General features: G+C 33.3%; 1 protein-coding gene across 4 annotated transcripts in view; it reads left to right on the forward strand.

The window, feature by feature from the left end:
- COL24A1 (collagen type XXIV alpha 1 chain) overlaps positions 1-23,452 on the forward strand; it is a 395,517-nt gene that overhangs the window by 174,070 nt on the left and 197,995 nt on the right. For all 4 annotated transcript variants that reach the window (XM_061183940.1, XM_061183941.1, XM_061183942.1 and 1 more), the window contains exons 22-25: positions 6,680-6,733; positions 7,985-8,029; positions 12,135-12,188; positions 15,408-15,452. In XM_061183940.1, coding sequence (XP_061039923.1) covers positions 6,680-6,733; positions 7,985-8,029; positions 12,135-12,188; positions 15,408-15,452 — 198 coding nt within the window. The remainder of the gene's footprint in view (positions 1-6,679; positions 6,734-7,984; positions 8,030-12,134; positions 12,189-15,407; positions 15,453-23,452) is intronic.

Genomic DNA, 23,452 nt, shown 5'->3' on the forward strand with positions numbered 1-23,452 from the left:
GCTCCAGACCCATGAGAGACCTCCCTATTGTGGGTTGCTTAATGGAGGTGGGTTTTTTGGTGAAACCACATGTCTACCTCTCCTACCTATTTAAATGTACCTCTTTTATCCTTTGTCTTGGAGGAGCTATTTAGCTAGTTCTTTTTCAGTGGTAATTGTTTTGTATGTAACAGTAGATTTGGTGTGTCCATGGGAGGAGATGCCATCTTGGACTGCCCCTCAATTGCTAGTTTTTCCAAGGACTTTTGCATATATATTCATCAGAGATATTGGCCAGTGATTTTATTTTCTTGTAGTGTCTTTATTTGGCTTTGGTATCAGGGTAATGCTGGCCTCATAAAATGAGTTTGGAAGTATTCCCTTCTCTTCAGTTTTTTGGAAGAGTTTCAGAAGGATTTGCGTTAATTCTTTTTGTAATGTTTGGTAGACTTCTCTAGTGAAGTCATCTGGTCCTAGACTTTTATTTACTAGGAGTTTTTGATTACTGATTCAATCTCCTTGTTAGTTGTAGATCTGTTCATATTTTCTATTTCTTCATGATTCAGTTTTGGTAGGTTGTATGTTTCTAGGAATTTTATCTATTTCTTCTAGGTTATCCAGTTTGTTGCTGATATTAGTCTCTTGTGATCCTTTTTATTTCTGTGTCATTAGTTCTAATTTGCCTTGTTTCATTCTGATTTTATTTGAACCTTATCTTATTTTTCCTTAGTCTAGCTAAAGACGTCAATTTTATTGATCTTTTCAAAGAATCAACTTCTAGTTTTGTTGATTTTTTTCTGTTGTTTTTCTACTCTTAATTCATTTATTTCTGTTCTAATATTCATTATTTTATTTCTTCTGTTAACTTTGGACTTAATTTGTTCTCCTTTTTCTAGTTCCTTGAGGTGTAAGGTTAGGTAATTTATTTGAGATCTTTCTCCTTTTATAATGTAGATGTTTACCACCATAAAATTCCCTGTTAGTATTGCTTTTGCTGCATCCCATAAATTTTGGTATGTTGTGTTTTCATTTTTATTTGTCTCAAGATATTTTCTAATTTCCGTTTTGATTTTGTCTTTGGTTCTTCAGAAGTGTGTTGTTTAATTTTCACCTAGTTGTGAACTTTTCACTTTTCCTTCTACTATTGATTTCTAGTTTGATTCCATTGTGGTTAGAAAAGATAGTTGGTATGATTTCAATCTTATTATATTTGTTAAAAACTTGCTTTGTGACCTAATATGTGAGCTATGCTGGAGAATGTTTTGTGTGTGCTTGAAAAGAATGTGTATTCTGCTACTTTGTTCTGTATATGTCTGTTAGGTCAATTTGGTCAATGCCATTGTTCAGATCCTCTGTTCCCTTATTGATCTTCTATCTGGTTGTTGTATCAATTATTGAAAGTAGGGTATTGAAATCTCTTGCATTTATTGTGTTGCTCTCTCTGTATTCTGTCAGTTTTTGCTTAATGTATTTGGGTACTCTGATTTTGTGTGCATATTTATGAATAATAGTTATATTTTCTGGCAAATTAATGAAGAAAGTTATCATTGGTCAATGTCCTTATTTGTTTCTTGAGATAGTTTTGACTTAGTCTGTTTTATCTGATGTAAGTATGACACCCCTGCTCTCTTTAGGTTATCATTTGCATGGAGTATCTTTTCCATCCTTTCCCTTTCATCCTATGTGTGTCCTTAAATCTAAATTTAGTCTCTCAGAGATACAACTATGGATTTTTTTTTTTTTATTCAGCCACTTTAAATCTTGATTGCAGACTTTAATCCATTTACATTGAAAGTAATTACTGATCAGGAAGGACTTACTATAATCATTTTGTTAATTGTTATTGCTTTCTGTCTTGTAACTTCTTTGTCCCTCTTACATTTCTTGCTATTTTCCTTTATGTTTCATTGATTTTTTTTTTTTTTTTTTTTGCAGTGACATGCTTTGATTCCTTCCTGATTTCCTTTTGTGTATCTTTTATAGGTATTTTCTTTGTGATTACCATGGAGCTTACATAAAACATCCTATGGTTATAATGCTCTATTTTAAGCTGATAACAACTTAACTTCAGTTGCATACAAGAGCTCTATTCTTTTTCTCTGTGGAAGATATTGAGAGGAGTGAGATGATGAAAGAGATGTTTTAGGAAGAATAATAATAGTAAATTATTGTTATGAATTTGGTGAATGCATAGGGAAGATAAGCAAAATACCAGTTCAGAAACTGTTGCAAACACTAATCAATGTACAGTGAATAAGAAGAAGGAAATAATATTTATTGAGTCTCTGTTATATTCCAGGTACCATTTTATTTGTTGTAACAAATAAAATTTATTACCTTATAATGCTTATGATAACATGATTCTACAGATAAGGATACTAAGGTCATGTCCCTAGTAAGCTTCAAAGCTGGAATTCAAACTCAATTTCAGATTTTATACATTTTACATTAAAATTTTTTATGTGTTTCCATTGTATATATCATACAGAGTGAAGTAAGTCAGAAAGAGAAAAACAAATATCATATATTAACGCATATATGTGGAATCTAGAAAAATGGTACAGATGGACCTGTTTGCAAGGCAGAAATAAAGACACAGATGTAGAGAACAAACGTACGGACACCAAGCGGGGAAAGAAGGGGTGGGATGAATTGGGAGTTTGGGATTGATATATCCACACTAATACGTATAAAATAGATAACTATTGAGACCCTGCTGTATAGCACAGGGAACTTTACTTAATGTTCTGTGGTGACCTAAATGGGAAGGAAATCCAAAAACGAAGGGATATATGTATACATATAGCTGATTCACTTCGCTGTACAGCAGACACTAACACAACATTGTAAAGCAACTATACCCCAATAAAAAAAAAGAAAATATTTTAAAACTCAAAAAAATTTTTTGTGTGTTTAACATGATAAATATGAAACATGTACACAGTTTTAAAAGTAATAATAAAACAAACCCTATTATTGGTAAGAAATAGATCATTGGAATCCCCTTGTGCATCCCTCACTAATCATATCTGTCTCTTCCCTTCTGGCATTAACAGTTAACCATTCTCTTGTTTTCGTTATACTTTTACCATCTATGTATATACTGATAATATTTGTAATTTTGCTTGTTTTTGAAATTCATATAAATAAAATCATACTACAGTAAGTCCCCTACATACGAACCTTCAAGTTGCAAACTTTCAAAGATGCGAAATGTGCATTCGCATGTCCAGTCACGTAAGTTAGTTCATGTGTCTGGTGTACATTGTCACGTGCGTGTGTCCTCTACAGGTGGTTGTGCTTTTGTATACTGTACAGTTCTGTATAGAGTACAGTAGTCCACTATCTTTATTTCAAGCCCAGGATGTCCGGAAGCAAGCATAAAAGCAGCAGTGATATATATAGCCAATTGTGTTAGTTGCATATCTAGGCTAACTTCGTTGGACTTAGGAACAAATTGGACGCACGAACGTGCTCTCGGAATGGAACTCATTCGTATATAGGGGACTTACTGTATATACATTCTTCAGTTACTTTCTTCTTTCACTCAATCTTATCTTTTCAGCTCATTCTAGGTTGATCCATATTATTACAGCATGTTCATTTTCACTATATAGTAATGCACTGTATAGATAATACTACACTTTTTTAATTGATAGAACTGTTGATAGATATCCTTTCTTGTGGGTATCTTTTAGTTTTCATAAATCTTTCATGTATGCTTGTAAAGAGTGTGTAAACTCCAATTTGGGGATTCAGTTTTCTATATATGGCCATTAGATCAAGTTTATTAATTTTGCTATTTAAGTTTTTTCTGTTCCTACTGATTTTTATCTGCTTGACCTACTAATTTCTGGCAGAGATGTGTTAAAATTTCCTCTCTAATAGGGGATTTATCAATTTATCCTTATCAGTTTTTAATGTATGTATTTAGAAGTTGTGTTACTAAATGCATAAAAGTTGTCTTTTCTCTTCCCAGTGACCATAGCCTTTTATCATTATTGAGTGACCCTCTTAATGCTAATAATCTGTTTTACCTTAAAGTCTATTAGATCTAACATTAATATAATTACTCCAGCTATTTTGGGGCTGGTAAATCACTTGCATATCTCTTCCCATTCTTTGAAATTTAATTTTCCTCATTTTTATGTTTTGGATGTGTTTCATGTAAACAGCATATAACTAGTTTTTTTCCCCCTTAATACAGCTTTTATTCTCTTAAGATTATAAGGTAGTCTTGGAAGAGAAAGGAAAAAGGAACCTGGGCTTATTTGCCTCCCTGAAAGGGTTGTTTTTGGTTTTTAGTCAGGGTGCCGCTTCCCTAGGGTAAATAGCTGCAGTGAGGGAATAGCAGAATCTAGTTCTCTTAGATAACTCACCCCTCTTCTGGTTACACCCTGGGTATGGAGCTAAGCCAGTTTCTTAAACATATGCTCCAACCTAAAATTGTACCTTTATCAATGCCTTTTGAGACCTTGCAATTGTTGATAAGTTTTTGGTGTGTGCTTATTTTTAGCTACATGTTTTATTAACCTATCATAATTCAATACAAAATTATTTTCACATATTACAAAATTTCTGATCCTCCCAGAAAAGATTTTGCTTCTTCATCTAAGTCCCCTTTTTCACTTTGCTTATACTTCTATTTCTGTTATAACTCGTATTCTGATTTTTATTTTAAATTGCCCTCTCCCATAATAAATTATGAATTCATTGAGAACAGGGATTGTGTCTCATTTATATTTGTATACTCCAGGCCTCATGTTGTGCTTTTTACTGGACCTTACACATAGTAGAAAATTAATAAAATGTCAGATGAAAAAAATGAATGAACACATGAATTAAATAACTAAACATTAGCTATCCTGTGGTGGAATTTAAATATCACAGCATTCTTATTCTGACCTTCAGTCTAAACATTTAAAAACCTATTACTTAGAGTTCTACAAGAGCATTTTGGATATTAAGATTTAGAAGTCATTGTATCCGTTAGGATTCTTTCAGTTGTAAGTAATGGAAACTCAACTAAAATATGATTGTATAAATATATGAGAAGTTTAGGAATTCAAACACAACTATACCCAGGACCCCCCAAAACATCATGAGAACCCAATCACTCCATTTGTTAATTCATTGATTTCATTCTCAGGTTCTCTCCCCTTCATAGTTTCCTTCTGTTTAGGTTTACATCATCCTTAATACTATTCTGTCTTCCCAGTTGTTCCACTGTAGTCCAAAATTTTCTTTAGTTGGACTAACTTGGGTTTCTGGCTCATTACTGAACCAACCACTGTTTCTAGGGATGTAGAATATGCTGACTTAGGTCCCTGTCACATGTCCACCCTTAAATTTAGTCAGGGGTAGAGTCACCTCCCCTCAAACCACATGGGGAAAGACTGTTTCCTTAAGGAAAATTAGGATGCTTTTGCCTAAAAAAAGAATATATGTTGGACTTGCATAGAACAGTATACTCTCATTTCAATAATCCATCTCTTCCTATTAAAAGTAAGAAAGCTGCGCAAAACAGCTAGGTTATTGCCTAAACTGATGCAGTTTCTTGAATGGTGCTTATGTACAGAATAATAATATATTACAGACTTTAAACCGATGAAGAGTTTTTCATTTTTTGATTGTGTTAGAACATAGCAATGATAGACCAAGATATATCACGAAGGAAAGATTCTCATGCAGTTTTGTCACTCTGCTCCATTCCAAACTAAAGATCAGTCACATGGGTAGGTCTGCTATTTGGCATAGTTATTTGTTACAGTTAAAAATTGATAAAACCATTTAATGGTTATAGACTTACTAAAAGCAATAATGCAAAGGTAGTTTTTAAAAGAGATTTACTTAAAACTTTGACACATTGCACAGTTAGGGGAACAAAACAAAACGAAAAATGTTGCCATGTTGAATAGATGATATACAGTGTTTTCTGAAATAGGAAGGTTTTTGTTTTAGTTACTTGGATGAATTGTTATTCAAAGAGCATTTGAGGACTTCCCTGGCGGTCTAGTGGTTAGGACACCGCATTTCCACTGTAGGGGGTGCAGGTTCGATCCCTAGTCGGGGAACTAAGGTCCCACATGCTGCATGGCACAGCCAAAAAAAAAGTAAATTAAAAAAAAAAAAGAGTATTTGGTTTTTAACAACATGCATTTAGATTAACAAAAGTTTTTTTTTAATCTTGAAATTCCTAATCATGTTCAGATTGTTACTTTCTTCTGCAAATTTTCCTCTCTTTTCACTAGCCTGCATCAAGAAAGGAAGTAAGTTGAGCATTTCATATGAATAATGTGTTCCAGACTCTGCTAGTCTCTTAACAGATATTAAAACACTATATATCTTCTCCATCTGTTTTCAGACTTTGTGGACACTCTATTATCTTTTTATTGTACTAGTATAAGATTAACAATCGGGCCTATTGCTTTAAATTTAGAGTACTTTTTACGAAAAGGTGTCCATATGGAGCAGATTATGTGAACATTAACATATTGTTTAAAAATAAGTTTATCGTATGTTTTCCAACTTTTTGGATGGCAGGCAGTTTTCTGCTTATCTATCCTCCCATCCCATTTTGATAACTTCCTAATGGGAAATGAATGGTACCAAATAATATTGTACATCTGAGATTAATGCCTATTGAAAATGTATTAATTGAGCTAAAAATTTTATTGTGTGTCCTTATATTGCTTTACAGGGGCTCATTGGAAATAGAGGGCCTCCTGGACCTCCTGGTCTCAAAGGAACTCAGGTATGAAGAAAATAAATATCCAGTAAGCAATTTTTTAATTCAGATTTTCCTTTTTTATTTTTTATGGGACTTTAGTTTTTGCTCAAAGAAAACTTTGCATTAGTATGGACAATTTTTGCCATCGAGGATTTCAAGTTACCATTTTATATTAGCAGTTATGGAATGGAATTTGGAATCATTTTAATGTTCTGAATTCATTAAGTGATTTATGTCGTGGTGTCCATGGAATGTCTGAAGAATCTGAGTCTAGAATCTCACTTATATGTACCAGAATTTATATTTAAAATTTGTGTCTATTTTATATTTCTAACCCATATATTATATTTTAATTGAATTATGGACTGAGCAAAATGTTTTTAAATAAAATAGAATATATGATTTCTAAAGAGGTCTGTAAATGTTGTTCAGATGTGGTAAATATGAACTATTTATTTAAAGGTAAAAAATAAGTATGTTTAGAAAATATGTCAATAAGTAGAATAAACACATTTATTACTTTTTAATTCTCTTAGAGAATAAAGTATAAAAATTATTTGTTTTAAGTTTCTCTATTCTCTATCCACCCATACAGTGTTTAATCCTTAGAGGAATGCACAAAATTTTATATTTTATGACATTGTAACTGATTTAATCCCGAAAATATTGGATCTGTAAATTAGACAAAAAGAAACTCTAGACATTAAGCTCCATTTGGGTAGGATCTGATATACCTTTATCTCTAAGGCTTAAGACAGAACTGAGACTCAAAAACATATTTGCTGAATGAATTAGGTATCAGAATGTGCCAAGAGCAAACATGTTCTGTACCAATAATTTTTTAATATACCAATGTGTATTGATTTCCATATATTAAGAACTTAATTGAGTTTCTCTCTATGTCAGAGATATTGAGCCCAAGAAGGTAAAGGCTGTCCATAATTCACAGTCTCAGTGATTCCTAATCCTGATTTTTGTGATGCCCTAATAGCTTTCACTCTTAGCCACCCTCAATTTTCTATATTTAACTTATATCATCTACCAATTGAAAAATAACCCAGTAGTACAATACATATCCCCCTTAATGTAGATATGAGCTTGTCACACAAAAAATTTAAACCTTATGGGGTGATATAGTTCTAAAATACAAGAAAATCACAGTATTATTTTCATTACATCTCAGAAAGAGCTTCAGATTTCAGAAAAACTGGAATAAGGTTTACATTTTTAAATACGTATATCAGGCCATGACATGTTCTGATCTTCTTTTTTAAGGGTGAAGAAGGACTAATTGGATCCTTTGGAGAACTGGGGCCAAGAGTAGGTATCATATAAATAATTTTCGAAGTGTGCTTCTCTTAAAGCAACTGTTTTGTAAATGTTTTTTAATGGCACCAAATTTTAAGTTATAGCAAAGAGCCAAGATTATAACAAACTATAGCCATACAATCCCCCCAAATAAAATAGACCTATAACTAAAATTTTCCAGAGATATTTTAAATGATATTATGCCTATTACATATTTACTTATTCCTTCAGTTCCTTCAGTCTTACAGTCTTAGTAATTTGTACAAGTTATTTATAAAGTTTCTCAAAAAGTAATATGAAGCTAAATACATTAACCATTTTAGTAATATTTTGGAAATTTCTGTTTTCTGAGTTTGTCAGTAAAATTATGGAAAGCAAATAAGACGTATTTTCTGTCCAACTTTTTTTTTCAGATAATATTCTGTGGTAATACATGAATTTCTTATTTTCAAGTTCTGAAAATGAATTTTTTAAGAATTTGGGGATGCATGACAAAAGTTTACAATATCATGAAGTAATTAAGGTGTGTGCAACACATTTTAAGAGGCATTATTAGACTCACATGAAATACATCTCATTCTTTACTTGAGGACATCATATTGTACCGGTTCTTACAGTATTTTTACATTTAAAGAGACAGTAATTCTTTCTTTTGCACCTTTACATAACTAGCACATATACTGCCACTCTCTTATTGAAAGAAAAAGAAGAGTTGTTTTTGTTTTATTTTTTCATTTTTTGTGAGGTGAGTTATATAACAGAAAGACCATTGTTATTTGTGCTCCAGTATAATTGGTCTTATTTAAAATTTACTTCCCTAGAAAACAGGAAAACCATGTTCACCTTTTGCCTACTCAGTCATAATATTTGTTATTAATTGTTGCTACTATTGGTTGAATATTAATTTAGGCCTAGTGTTGCTCTAAGTTTGTCACAGGAATCATCCCTAATCTGAAACCAACCCTGCAAGATATTGACTGCATTTTTAGATTTTAAAAAATGAGGCTTTAATATTATATGCTTAAGCATAACATGCTCAGGATAACCGTAATATGACAGAACTTAAACAGGACCAAAAGCGATGGCTCCAATACTGATGCTCTGAATCACTTGATTTCAAAGAGATTATAAATATGCCAATGCCTGATACCAGTGCGATTCTTTCCATAATGTAGATAGTGATGTATAACTATTTCTTAATATACTGCAGTGCCTGAGTATTACATTATTAAAGATGAAAGAAATATTCCTGCTAAGGCTTTTTCCAGACAGTGTGAATAAAATGTATTATTAATTATTTTGTAAATATCAAAGTCCTGTAATGATTTAGACTCTTAACTACATTTCTTCTTTTATATCTGCAAATTGATTAGAGAGCAATTGATATTTAACAATAATAGGATAATTTTTTATCCTTTGCTCTATTTTGTGCTTGGTAGGGAACCACTAGACAATTTCAAGCAAGACAGAGACCAAAATTAGAACAACTTTTTGGGTGGAAGTCCTAAATATAATTTTAAATTGCTAAAGTTTTTGTATGTAGTCAAAACAGAATGGAAGCCAGAGGGTTGTTTTGTTTTGCTTTATTTTATTTTAAGAAAGAAGAATATGCAAGTACTTGTTAATGAGTAGGAGTAATAAAATCCAAATATATAATGCCTAGTAGATATCATAAATTAGTATTCTTTTTAGCAATCTCCCCACACACTTTTTCTACTCCTAGAACACATTGGTTGAGGTATAGTGATCTCCTTAATCAAATCTTGCATAATCAGACATCAGTTGTTTGAGATTAGAAACCACCTACTGTAGATTACTCCAGGATATTGACTTTCTCTCCTTCAGGGATCTTTTCCTCTACTCTCTTCAGCTACTTACTACTATGGTGAAACCCTTGACCTTGTCATTACCAGTAAGAGCAACCTCTTCATTTTCAGTTTTAAACTTCTCATTCCCCAACCATCATCCCCTTTCTTTCTGGTGCATTCTTTCTTGTAACCCAATCCAACAGTCCCAATAGAAATTTCAATTCATTGATTCTAATGCCATTCCATTACTCCTTATCTCTCTCATCACCACATATCCCTACTCATCATGCTTAAAACATTGTAATTATCCCTTTGATAACATTCTGAATTCTATTTCCATACCCATTTACTTTCACATTTTTAAATCATTATTTTATACTTTCTCCTGAACTCCATTTACTTCTATTAGCCCTTTACCTCTCATCTTAGTTCCCTGAGAAGATTGAAGTAATCAGAAGAGAACTTTCACAAGTTTCTACCGTCACTTCTATCCCACCTCCCTGTATCTATGCCATTTACTGTGCCTTCTCTCTTGTTATTGTGGATGAACAGGCCATTTTTCTAGGTGAGGTCAAAACTTCCACTCATTCACTACATACTACATCGTCTTGCCTACTGAAGAACATTGATCCAGCAATTTTCCCCACTCTCTCCTGCATCTTAATTTTGTTCTCTTTAATGGATCAATCCTATCAGCATATAAACATACTATTATTTCTTCTGGCTTAAAAACAAAAACAAAATTTGTATTGACTCCAGTTTTCCTTCCAGGTTTTACTTTTCTCTCCTTCCCTTTTCGGGAAAACTTCTCAAAAGTATTGGATTTACATGCTTTATCCAATTTTTCTCCTCACCCCATCTGCTGAAACCATTCTTCCCCACCACTCTGAAACAGTTGATCTTATGAAGGTCATTAATGACCTCCATGCTGCTGAATTCAGTGGTCATTTCTCAGTCTTCATATTACTCAGTATTTATATCCCTCAGATTTGACAAGATCACTCTCCTCCTGGAAAGACTTTCTTCACTTGTATTATCTTCCTCCTAGTTCTCTGGCAGCAGATTTGCATATTTTCCTCATTTCTTCAAATTCTAAATTTTAGAGTTCCCCAGGGCTTGGTTTGTGGACTTCTCTTTGCTATCTACACTCACTGCCTAGATGAGCTGGTCCATTCTTATGGCTTTAAATGCCATCAAAATGCTGATGATTTCCAAAACTATATGTTCAGATCAGAACCTTCTACCCCTAAGCTCTGCTCTTGTATTAACTACCACAAGATCTCTCCACTTAGATGTCTAACAAGATTATCAAACTGAAATGTCCAAAGCTAAACTTTCAATTTACCCTTCAAACCTGTTCTCCCACAGTCTACCACATTTCATTTGGCCCCTTAGTCAGATTAAAGCTGAATGAACTCATTCTTGAGTTCATTCTTGACTCTTCTCTTTCTTTCACATTCCACACATGACCCATCAGCAATTCCTGGAAGCTCTGCTTTCAAACTATATACAGAATCTTACCACTTCTCACAGCCTCCTCTGTTCCCACCCTGATAATGCCACTGTCGTCTCTCACTTGGATTATTGCAGTAGACTCCTCTCTGGACTCCCTGCTTCTGCTCTTACATCACAGTGATCCTGTTAAAACATAGATCCTGGTGCCTCTCTTCTCAAAACCTGCTAAGAGTTAAAGCCACTCAGAGTTAAAGCCAAAGCCCTTACTGTAAACTGCCAGGCCTTTCATGACCTGGCTTCATATCCCCCATTCCCTTCTCATCCCTCATCTCCTTACTCATCTCCTCTCTTACTCTCTCCAGCTGCATTGACTCTTCATCGTTTCTCCAACACACAGGCACGTTCTTGCCTCAGGGCCTTTACACATGCTCTTCGCCTCTGCTTGGAATGCTCTTCCTTCAAATATCCATGTAACTTGTGCCTTTTTAAAAGTCTTTACTCAATTGCCACCCTCTCAGTGAGGTCTTTTTTGGCAGTCTTACCAAAAATTTTAACAAAACTACCACAACAGTTTATATCTCCCTTCCTGCTTAATTTGATGTTCTTCAAATTTACCACTACCTAACATACTAAGTATTTTACTTATTTTTTTTAATTATCTTATCCTAGAGCTGTGCATGGCAAGTAGACAGTCAAACATGGTAGAAGGAATGGCTAATGAGTTTGATGAAATGCATTTATCTAATAATTTTGAAGTGTTTCATCTCATAGGATAGTCTGAGTTTCATAAATTAGGAAACTTTCGAAAATAAGAATGATTAAACATATCTTTTTTTTTTCCTGTTCTCTTCTAGGGAAAACCAGGTCCAAAGGGGTATGCAGGTGAATCAGGACCAGAAGGCTTGAAGGTGAAGCAACTGACTTTATTACCAGTTACAAAGTATAATTTTCAAAAAGATAAAGTTATGACTTTCATAACAATATAAAATAAACACATGTCAAAGATTTTATTCAACTCATTAATTGAAGGAACCAGTCATATGTTAAAACTTGTTCAAATATTGAATAACATTTGAAATGCTATATGTCTTTATATCTATATCTGTATCTGTATATATGTCTATAAATATCTATGACTATAACTATGTCTATGTAATTGGATATGCACTTTAGTAAAGGAATGTTCAGATGTGTAGTTAGATACAGGACAATAAACCATAACTTTGAGGGCTGTCTATTCCACTGGACAGAAATCTACAAGTTACTATAACTTCACTTAAAAAATTTATGTGTGTGTGTGTGTGTGTATTTTCACTAAGTCTGGGTCCTTTAATCAATAATATACAGTAAGTCTAAGTAAGCACATACCCTGCATAATCATTGGGTGTTCTTCATACTTTTATGACATTGAAAAAATGTGTTACCTACTTTCTTGCTTTGTTTTCAAGTACTGTATGATTTTTTTGTAACACCAACAAATATAAAGTAAGGCAGTGGTTTTATATGTACAGCATTAAGGTCTGAAAGAAACTTATAAGAATTGGTGATTTGTACAAATTTAAAATTCAATGAAAAATTGAATTGCATCATAGATTTATTGCTAAATTTCCTAAAGCTAGAGTTCATTATTTACATTAAACTCTTCATTTTTGTGATACAGAAACTAAGGAAAAAACCAAACAACACTTTTTGAGGTCAATTAATAAAGAAATATGAGCTAAAATATTTTTTATTGTGTCAGCATGTCTGTTGCTGAAATTATCTTGGGAGAGTATGTGTACCTGACTCTCAAGTTACATAGAAAAACTCCCAGAAAATAGAAGCATGATATTTATAAATAGAAGGCTTCATTCTCCTTTACTGTATTTAATCCCTGTACTGCCAAATAGCTCTAAAAAATCCACCTGTGAGCTACCATCCAGTCAAACTGGCAAGAGACCAATCTCAGTGATTATTGACATCCTGCCTTCTCCCTAGAATTACACCAGCATCTAGGTGGCATCTGTTTTACCTAGGAAGTGAAGGAAGTTCTTTAATGTTCAGTCCTCATACTTGTCTCATATAGTCCTCATACTTGAAATTTCTTCCTTGGTGTATTACATAGCTATTCACTAGGACCTGGCACTCCCTTAGGGGAACCTGGCACTCTGGGGGAGCACTTAGGGGTTGGTTAAGTGTCACCGCCTTTCACAGAACTCTAGGATCTCTATTCTCTCCCTAGGCCTGGGGGATTATTCCTCTCTGTCTCTTTTTGCCCTCAAACACAACTCACCTCCTACATTCAGGCTCTTTGAAAACTAAAGCATGAATGTAGGTAATCTGCAAGCAACTTTTGCTTTCTGCCTGTTAACACAGACCTCCCTTAAGACTACGTATCACAAAGGGTCCATCTCCCTAGTCGGAATTTGAGAGGGGCGTTGGGTAAGGAGGAGAAAATAAAAGAAAATTAATTATATATATGTATATATACACATACATATTATGTATATATTTGTATATATATATACATAAAATCCTGCCACATTATTTTCTACAAAAGCTGTCTAATGAACTATCAGTCAAAAACTAGGATTTCCAACCTACTACTACAATGTTTTATTCTTTACTATTTATCTAAATGCGTACAGAAATAGAAAAGAAAATTTTTATAGTCTTTGAAAGTTTATTTCAAACTGATTACCTATATGAATATTAGGTTTCAGTGCTTAAAATCAGCACCATCCAATAGAGTATGTAATACGAATCACAGATGTGAGCCACAGTAAAAAAAAAAAAAAAAGTGAAAAGAAATAGGAGAGATTAATTTCAGTAATATATTTTATGTAACCCAAGATATAAGCATATTATCATTTCAAAATGTAATCAATATTAAAATTATTAATGAGATATTTTATACAAAGTCTTTGAAATACAGTGTGTATATTATACTTACATTTCAGTTCAGACGAGTTAATTTCAAATGCTGAGTAGTTACATATCATGAGTGGCTACAGTATTGTTCAGGGAGTTTAACTACCCCACACTGCAATATAATTATTAATTTTTAGACAGCAGTTGATGGTTTAATTTCCTATCTCTGGTATAAATAAAATGTACATTCCTGTCAGATTAACTATATGTGGTACCCTGAACTTAATCTTCTACTTTCATTAATCTGTGCTTTTGTTCAGCCTTTGCTCATGCCATTCCTCACCACTAAAAATGGCTCTTTCTCATCACCAGTGTAAAAATCACCTGTTCTTCAGGGCCCAACTCAAATACAGTTTCATAATTTATTATTTGAAACCATTAATGTTTGGATTTTAAAAAGGTTATATATATATATATATATATATACTGTATTTTACTTAACACTGCCAGCAGGCTATGGGACAGCACAACCATAATTAGACACATTGATATTTCTATGGTGAAATGTAAGGATGTTCAGATTAATCAAACTATATCAAGACTATAAGTAGCCTCACTCAGATCAGGTAAAAGCATTACTATCAAATAAACACAGGTTAGGTCAAGTTTGCCACTAAATGTGTTGTGAAAAACTTTGGGTTTTCAGAGCTTTAGGGACGGCAGAACTGCAGTTAAGATTATGAACATGCATTACTTCTCCAGTGAAGCCAGCTCTAGCTGCACCCGTACACAGGGTGCCTGTGCCTAGGAACCCCTTTACTACTTACCTGTAGCGTGTATTCTGTTCTGCTTGTTATGCTCGGCATTGTGAGATACCTTCTCTACTGAAGCAAAGAGAGTGTTCCTGCGCGTAAGGGCTTTATTTTCATTCTTCTTAGTATCTTCTACAGTGGCAGCCTACCACTCTGCCATTTATAGAGTATACCTCAGTAGATATTTTATTTTTTAAATTTTATTTGTAAAAGTGTTTTAAAAGTGATTAAAAGTCATAAATAGAAGAATGTAATTTAAGAAAACAAGTTAATAGTATTTGAATGAAAATACAGGAAAGACTACGTTCCATACAAATACTGTAACAAGAGTTTTGAATAACTGAAAGTTTCTTTGTGATTTTCTAGGTTATAGATAATTACATTAAAATGGAAACAGGAGAAATGTTGAGAGTAATCTTGTTTGAAAAATAATCATTTTTGCAACTTTATATTCTTTATTAACAGGGAGAAGTAGGAGATCAAGGAAACATTGGGAAGATTGGTGAAACAGTAAGCTTATTTTATGCTCTTACTTTCAACTTCTAAATCATCTTGTGAGCATTTTTAGGAATCATGTTAGCATGATCTATGCTTATAAAATTCAGAATACAAAATACTTACCCACTACAAATTTAAATTCATTGGTGATGTGGCAAATAAAACCTACTCTACAAAAGAGAAATGAGGGAAAACACAGATACTGATAGTTTTATCCAATATAAATTACATTTGTGATCTCAGGAACATTCTTGTATCTAATATTTGGTCTTTACATTTAGTTCTGATCATTTCAAACTAAATTTGACCGTAACATTTTTCATGATTAAAAAACTACAAATTTTCAAACCATAAAATATTATAATAGGTAGAAGATATTTTTCTTTGTATTTGCAAGATTGGAGTAAACCATGAGGTAATTCATTGGGAAACATAATTTCTTTCCTCAAAAGTTTGGCTTGTTTAAATTTACATTATTGAGGAAGTAGGAGGCTTCATGTTGTATTTGAATCAGATATGTTAGGGGTAATTTTTTTTTTTTTCCCTATGGGACAAGTCAGCTACAATATTCTCTAACAAATGAACCTACATAACATATAAAGTGGTAAATTAAATTAATAAAAGGCAAGTGACTTTATCTACAGAGTGTGCTGGGTTGTCACAAAGAAAGGTACTGTTTAATAACAATATTTATTTAATAGGTTAAATGAGCAAATATAATTTTCTATAACCTATCTTACAACTTAAATAAAAATAAATTTTCTTAAAAATTGTTTTGTGAGCTTAAATAATTAAATATATTTTCTAGCCTGGTAGTAAAACAGCAATACATTTCTGATACTCTTAATTTTTGTCACTAATTATTAATAAAAATAGGGAGATGATCCATTTAGTCTTAAAAGATCATTGCCATACCATTTAATCCTGAGTCACTAGAAGGTGAATATTTTTTTCCTTTTTTTTAACCAAAAGGGAAATTTCAATGGAGTATTTATATCAATGCAATTATTCAAGGCTTCTCATCAAATATGAATGTAATCTGTATTTCTCTGTCATTCAAATTTTTTTTAATTTAATTTAAAGAAATGAAATTCTGCCATTTCTGAGTGACAAATTGCTTAAAAATATATATAAACTAAAATTTATAGCCAAACTTAAAATAACAATGAAGAACAGAACATCTTTTCTTAAAATAACACATATCAAACTTCTAAGTTTTATTTGCTTAATAATGTTGGACTGGTTCCACTAGTAACCCATCACCAGTGCTGTCCAAAGAGGAAATGGACTATTTTGGCAGGTAGCAGATTTCTGTTATTGGAGGGAAATTAACAATTATGGATCATTCGCTATGTGCCAGGCAGAATGCTATGTGATATTTTATATTGTGGAATTTCATTTAATTCTCTAACAATTTTAAAAGACACATTTTGTTATTCCAGTTTTTGAAATGAGGAAACTGAAGCACAGTAAGTAACCTGTTCAGAGTTACATAGCTGATCAATAGCTAAACTAAGATTTAAACCCATAGCTCCAAACTCAAAATCCAGATCTCAAAATCCAAAGCATTATACTATGCTGGGGATTTTTTTTCCAGCTTTACTGAGGTATAATTGACAAATAAAATTTAAGATATTTAAAATGTATGTGATGATTTGATACGCATATATATATATTGATATATTGTGAAAGGATCCCCCCACTTCCATCAAGTTAATTAGCATAGCTGGGGATATTTTAATATTAGCTGAAAGCCACTTGGCCTAGAGTTTATAGAGAGGTTTTAGGCATCAGATAAGTTATGAAACAAAAGGACCTTTCCAACTTTGAGGTTCCATCTTCCTCATTAAGGATGGGAGATAAAGGCTTTTAAAAAACTTTAGTGGTTATATTGAATTAATTAAGATATATAAAACGCCTGAAGAATATTTTTGGCTCTTGATAATTCCCAACTTCTATTTTATCATATTAATTTCAAAATCTTAGAAATATAGTTCATCTAATCCAGAGTTCTGTTAAAACTCTCAAGAGATATGGGAAAATACGATTGCACTTCATGATGTCAGTCTTGTAATTTGGGGATATCTAAGGTTAGTTGTAATTGCATAGCTAGTTTTTATTTTTCCCAAACTTTTTGTATGGTCATTTAATTCCCTTTTAATAGCCTCCTCCAGTTTTGTTTCTTTCTAGATTCATACAAATTAGAACCCAATTTGTGATAGAGAGTGCCAAACACAGTGGTCCCATCTCATGTCTATATACCTCTTGCATTTACTTACTATAGGCAAAGAATTAATTTCTATAAATGTGCCCTAAATAAGTCTCTAATTTCAAAGAAATTATCCTCTATGTTCTAGCTTGCTTTTATGAGTAAATCTGGAATTATCCCACCTTAATTGCCAGTCCTCTCTGTCTTTAATTCTCTAGGCTGAAAGTATTTGAAGAGCTGTAAAAGGGAAGAGAATATACTTTTTCAGTATTGGTCAAGAGACCGGAATTAAAATCAATATATAGGCCTTATAAGGGAACAGACATTATAAGGGATAGACATTATAAGGGAACAGCTTTTTTTGTAGGCAAGAATATTTTAATAGAATTCCTAACACTCAGACTCTTCCATAGAGTGATTCAACACCTCATCTTTAGATTTGGATGACTTTCTGCAATCATTTGTTCAGCAGATATTTATATTTATATTCAGGCACATTCATTGAACATTTGATCCCTGCCTTCATGAAATTTATAGTCTATCAGAGGTTTGACAGACATTAAATAAATAATCACATAAAATATATAATTATAAACTGTAATACATTCTCTAGATGAAAATTTTAAGGGACTGTGACAAAGTTGCCAAATTTAGATCAGGAGATGAGAGGAGACTTTTGAAATGCTGTATGAGCTGTGACCATAAAGAATGGTATGAGTTAGCTTGGGAAGAGTGGGGGGAAAAACTGCTCCTGGAATATGCAATATAACATACTTCCCACCTGTGCCACTTGCCTTGCTTTAGACAGGTCACTTAATTTCTCTAAATATTTGTTTTCTCAACAGTAAAAGTATGAAAATAATAACTGCCTCATAGAGTTTCTTATGAGGATTAAACATGATAATGCACTTAATGCACTTAGCACAGAGCTGGTCACATAGTGAAAACTTGATAAATGTTAGCTGTAATGGCCGTGGTGGTGGTTATTCTTACATGTGATGGTTCTAAGTGGGAAAGCATTTAACTGTTTTGAGGAACTGAAAGAAAGCCAGTGTGGCTAGACCTTGGTGAACCAAGGGAAAAGCAGTATTAGGTGGTATTAGTGAAGGAGGAGCCAAATCATCCAAGACCATGTTTATTATTTTGGACTTGGTCCTAAAGTAGATGGAGAATCATTGAAGTATTCTAAGTAAGCCAATGACATGATTTGATTTGTGTTTTAAGATCACTCTGTAGCAGTGGATTGGGAACTTGGAACATGGTTGTGAGCAGCGGAAGTAGAAGAGGGTAACCAGTTAGGATGCTATTGCGGTAGACTAAACGGCGGAGAAAAATGACGGGCCGGATGATGGCAGTGGAGATAAGTGGATGTATTTGAGATCTGTTTAAGGTGACAGTTTGGACAAAGGCTGCAATAAAAGGGAATGATTCTAGTCAGTCCCCAGCATATAATAGACCTTTGATTACTATTTATGATTATCAGGAGAATTCTGGAAGCGTAAGGAATTGGTATTTATGATGTTTAAGGATGATTCCAATTCTAAGAATCTACGACTCTTTTCTAAGAATTGTAATGTTTTCTAGTCTTCCTCTCATCTGCCAATTTGGCTTCTTTTCTCTGGCTGTCTTTCTGGAGTTGGAACAAACACAGCTAGACTAAATATTTTAGGGGCAGTGGATCCACAGCCTTCTCCATGAGTGGGATAACTTTATGTTTTCTTTATTTTTGATGATACTCAAAACTGTGCAGTCTTTTTTCAATAGCAGGAAACTGGGGTGTCTTTGGAAAATGATCAGCAGTCACTCCCAGGATCCTTTCCTAGTCTGTTATTTTAAAGATAAAATTTGGAATTTTTTTTCATGAAGTGACCTTGATTACATTAAATTCAGATGCTGTTTTTCTGCCCACTTGAAGAGCTCCTCATGATTGTCCTATACTCTGACCAGACTCTCTTTATATCTCTTAAAATATAATCCAACTATTTGATTTCACCTCATTTACTCCTTAATTTATCCATTTAGCAGATTTCATAAGCAATCTACCATGTCCTCTCTGTTATTCTGCCTGCCCCCTGGTGTGCTAGTGTATAGTAAATGACTGATGAACAGAAAGGAAGAGGAAGAGGAAAGGCCATGCATAATCCTCAAAATCAGGTAATCCAGTTCTCATTATAAAACCTTTAGAATCAGAGAACTTCTGTTGGCTGATTCTAAGCTGGATTATAACCAATTCATTCAAGACCAAGTAGAGGTGGAGTCAGAGGAGAAAATTAAAAGTCTATTTTTTGAAGACCTATTATCTCATTTAATCTTGAAACAACCCTTGTAAGATAAATCTTCCTGCCATTCTATAAGTGAGGAAACTGAGATTTGTTGAAGTTATGTGATATGTTCAAATTCACAGCTAGTAAGCAAATGTGAATTCTCTAATTCCAGTTCTAAGGTTCTTTTCTCTGCGTCAGAAAATCATCAGTTTGTCCTGTTTTTAAATGGAACCTTGAAGTGCATCCTTGTGAATCAATGGTTAGAAAGATTTAAAAGATTTTGAAGGATCTGGAAGAAAATATTTTAGAAGTGCTCAACACAAAATCTCATTTGATACAGTGGTTAGTTTTGCTGCTTTCTCGTAGCATTACTGTGAAATTATTATCAAACTTGATACAAGCTGATTTTATTTAACAAGTTCCATTCTTTCTTTCATTAAGAGGAGAATGGTGGCTTTATGTGGACCTACCTAAATCATAAAAAGTGACTCATATTTCCTTGAGGAAAAGTCCCAGACTTGATGGCACCATTTAGCCAAACAGAAAGAACAAAGTAAAATTCTATCAATTGCCCCTCTGTAGGGCGTCTGTAGTGCCTTTATCTTAAAAAATGTCAAAAAAAAAAAAAAATGTCATCTACTCCCTTCTGTTTTCAAGCTGCACATACCTGTAGCACACTGCAAAGCTGTGTATATCTCCTACCTGGCAGGGTGTGGTAATTTTTCTCAGACAATGGAAAGTTATATGAAATGTATATCCACGATGCATTCCATCACAAGAAGGATGTATACCTGAATATGATAAAAAAAATAGCTACAATTTATTGAAAATCTGTGATCTGCCAGATACTTTGCATATATTGTATCTTTTAATCCTTACAAAAGACACTGGGAAATATTCCTTTTTTATACAAAAGAAAACTTATGTTTCAGAGAAGTTAAACTTGTCTGAGGTCAGATATTAAAGTAGCAGAGCTGGGATTGAAAAGGAGTTATGACTAACTTCTCCATATCCCCATGCTTCCTCTTAACAATGAAGTGAAGATTTCTAATTGTCTTTCTAATGAATACATATCGTCCTGTTATTACTGTATGAAGCTGAAAATTATGGGACCCCATTTACCACATGGTGGTTTGACAGGTGTCTCAAAAACATGTATGTGTTAAATTGTTATGTTTTAGGATCATGTATTTGACATTTATCATCTTTGAAATGTTTTAATAGCATCACTTAGTCAATTAAGTGAATTAATTTCACTATACTATTAGGTCTGTGAAAGTGTAGAACATTAAAAAAAAGTATCAATCAGTGACATCAAAAGGGAAGATACAGAAAGTGTGTGGACATATCAGTGGATATGAACAGAGAAGATATATAATGTAATAATTCCAGGTAAATTGAAGGAAAGTGAAGTAAACAATTCTAAAAACCCTACCATTCTCTAAAACCAGGTCCAAGGTGAGCTATTACTTTAGACATGAGATGCCAATAGTTTTTAAATCTCAAACACAAGAGATTTATCCAAGAAAATGGAGTCAGCAAATTTCTAGGAACAGTTGAGGTGCTTACAAAGGTAGAAGGATTTTTGAGTCTTTTGGACTATAAGATACACTATTTTCCTGACATTTATGACATCTCTTTGTAAAAAGCAAAATAAGTTACTAAGAAAATAGCAAATACTATATTAGATGTGGTCCTATAGAACTTTCTTCTACAGCTACGAAAATTAAAGAGTATGGGAAAAATGACTATGGAAAATCGTTCATATCACAAAACCAAATGTGATAAGAGGTAGACCAAGAATAAATCACATGTAAGTGGTTATTAAGGAAAAAGCAACAAAAATTTTTTTTAAATTCACATGATTATAATATAAAAGCTAAAAGGCAAAATTTATATCTATGGGGAAATGAGTGATACACATGATCCTGTGCTACAAGCTAAGAACAGAGAATTGAAAGCCAAGCATATAAAGGCTTATATACTTTATTTTTTTATTATTATTATTATTTTAATGTTTATTTATTTATTTATTTTCTTATTAGTCATCCATTTTACACACATCAGTGTATACATGTCAATCCCAATCTCCCAATTCATCACACCACCATCCCCACCCCCCACCGCTTTACCCCCTTGGTGTCCATACGTTTGTTCTCTACATCTGTGTCTCAATTTCTGCCCTGCAAACCAGTTCATCTGTACCATTTTTCTAGGTTCCACATATATGCGTTAATATATGATATTTGTTTTCTCTTTCTGACTTACTTCACTCTGTATGACAGTCTCCAGATCCATCCACGTCTCTACAAATGACCCAATTTCATTCCTTTTTATGGCTGAGTAATATTCCCTTGTATATATGTACCACATCTTCTTTATGCATTCGTCTGTCGATGGGCATTTAGGTTGCTTCCATGACCTGGCTATTGTAAATGGTGCTGCAATGAACATTGGGGTGCATGTGTCTTTTTGAATTATGGTTTTCTCTGGGTATATGCCCAGTAGTGGGATTGCTGGGTCATATGGTAATTCTATTTTTAGTCCTTTAAGGAACCTTCATACTGTTCTCCATAGTGGCTGTATCAATTTACATTCCCACCAACAGTGCAAGAGGGTTCCCTTTTCTCCACACCCTCTCCAGCATTTGTTGTTTATAGATTTTCTGACGATGCCCATTCTAACTGGTGTGAGGTGATACCTCATTGTAGTTTTGATTTGCATTTCTCTAATAATTAGTGATGTTGAGCAGCTTTTCGTGTGCTTCTTGACCATCTGTATGTCTTCTTTGGAGAAATGTCTATTTAGGTCTTCTGCCCATTTTTGGATTGGATTGTTTGTTTCTTTAATATTGAGCTGCATGAGCTGTTTATATATTTTGGAGATTAATCCTTTGTCGGATCGTTCATTTGCAAATATTTTCTCCCATTCTGAGGGTTGTCTTTTCATCTTGTTTATGGTTTCCTTTGCTGTGCAAAAGCTTTTAAGTTTCATTAGGTCCCATTTGTTTATTTTTGTTTTTATTTCCATTACTCTAGGAGGTGGATCAAAAAAGATCTTGCTGTGATTTATGTCAAAGAGTGTTCTTCTGTTCTTCCTATGTTTTCCTCTAAGAGTTTTATAGTGCTCGGTCTTACATTTAGGTCTCTAATCCATTTTGAGTTTATTTTTGTGTATGGTGTTAGGGAGTATTCTAATTTCATTCTTTTACATGTAGCTGTCCAGTTTTCCCAACACCACTTATTGAAGAGACTGTCTTTCCTCCATTGTATATCCTTGCCTCCTTTGTCATAGATTAGTTGACCATAGGTGTGTGGGTTTATCTCTGGGCTTTCTATCCTGTTCCATTGATCTATATTTCCGTTTTTGTGCCAGTACCATATTGTCTTGATTACTGTAGTTTTGTAGTATAGTCTGAAGTCAGGGAGTCTTATTCCTCCACCTCCATTTTTTTCCCTCATGCCTGCTTTGGCTATTCAGGTTCTTTTGTGTCTCCATACAAATTTTAAGATTTTTTGTTCTAGTTCTGTAAAAAATGC

The sequence above is a fragment of the Eubalaena glacialis genome, chromosome 3 (assembly GCF_028564815.1).
Source record: "Eubalaena glacialis isolate mEubGla1 chromosome 3, mEubGla1.1.hap2.+ XY, whole genome shotgun sequence".
NCBI lineage: Eukaryota > Metazoa > Chordata > Mammalia > Artiodactyla > Balaenidae > Eubalaena > Eubalaena glacialis.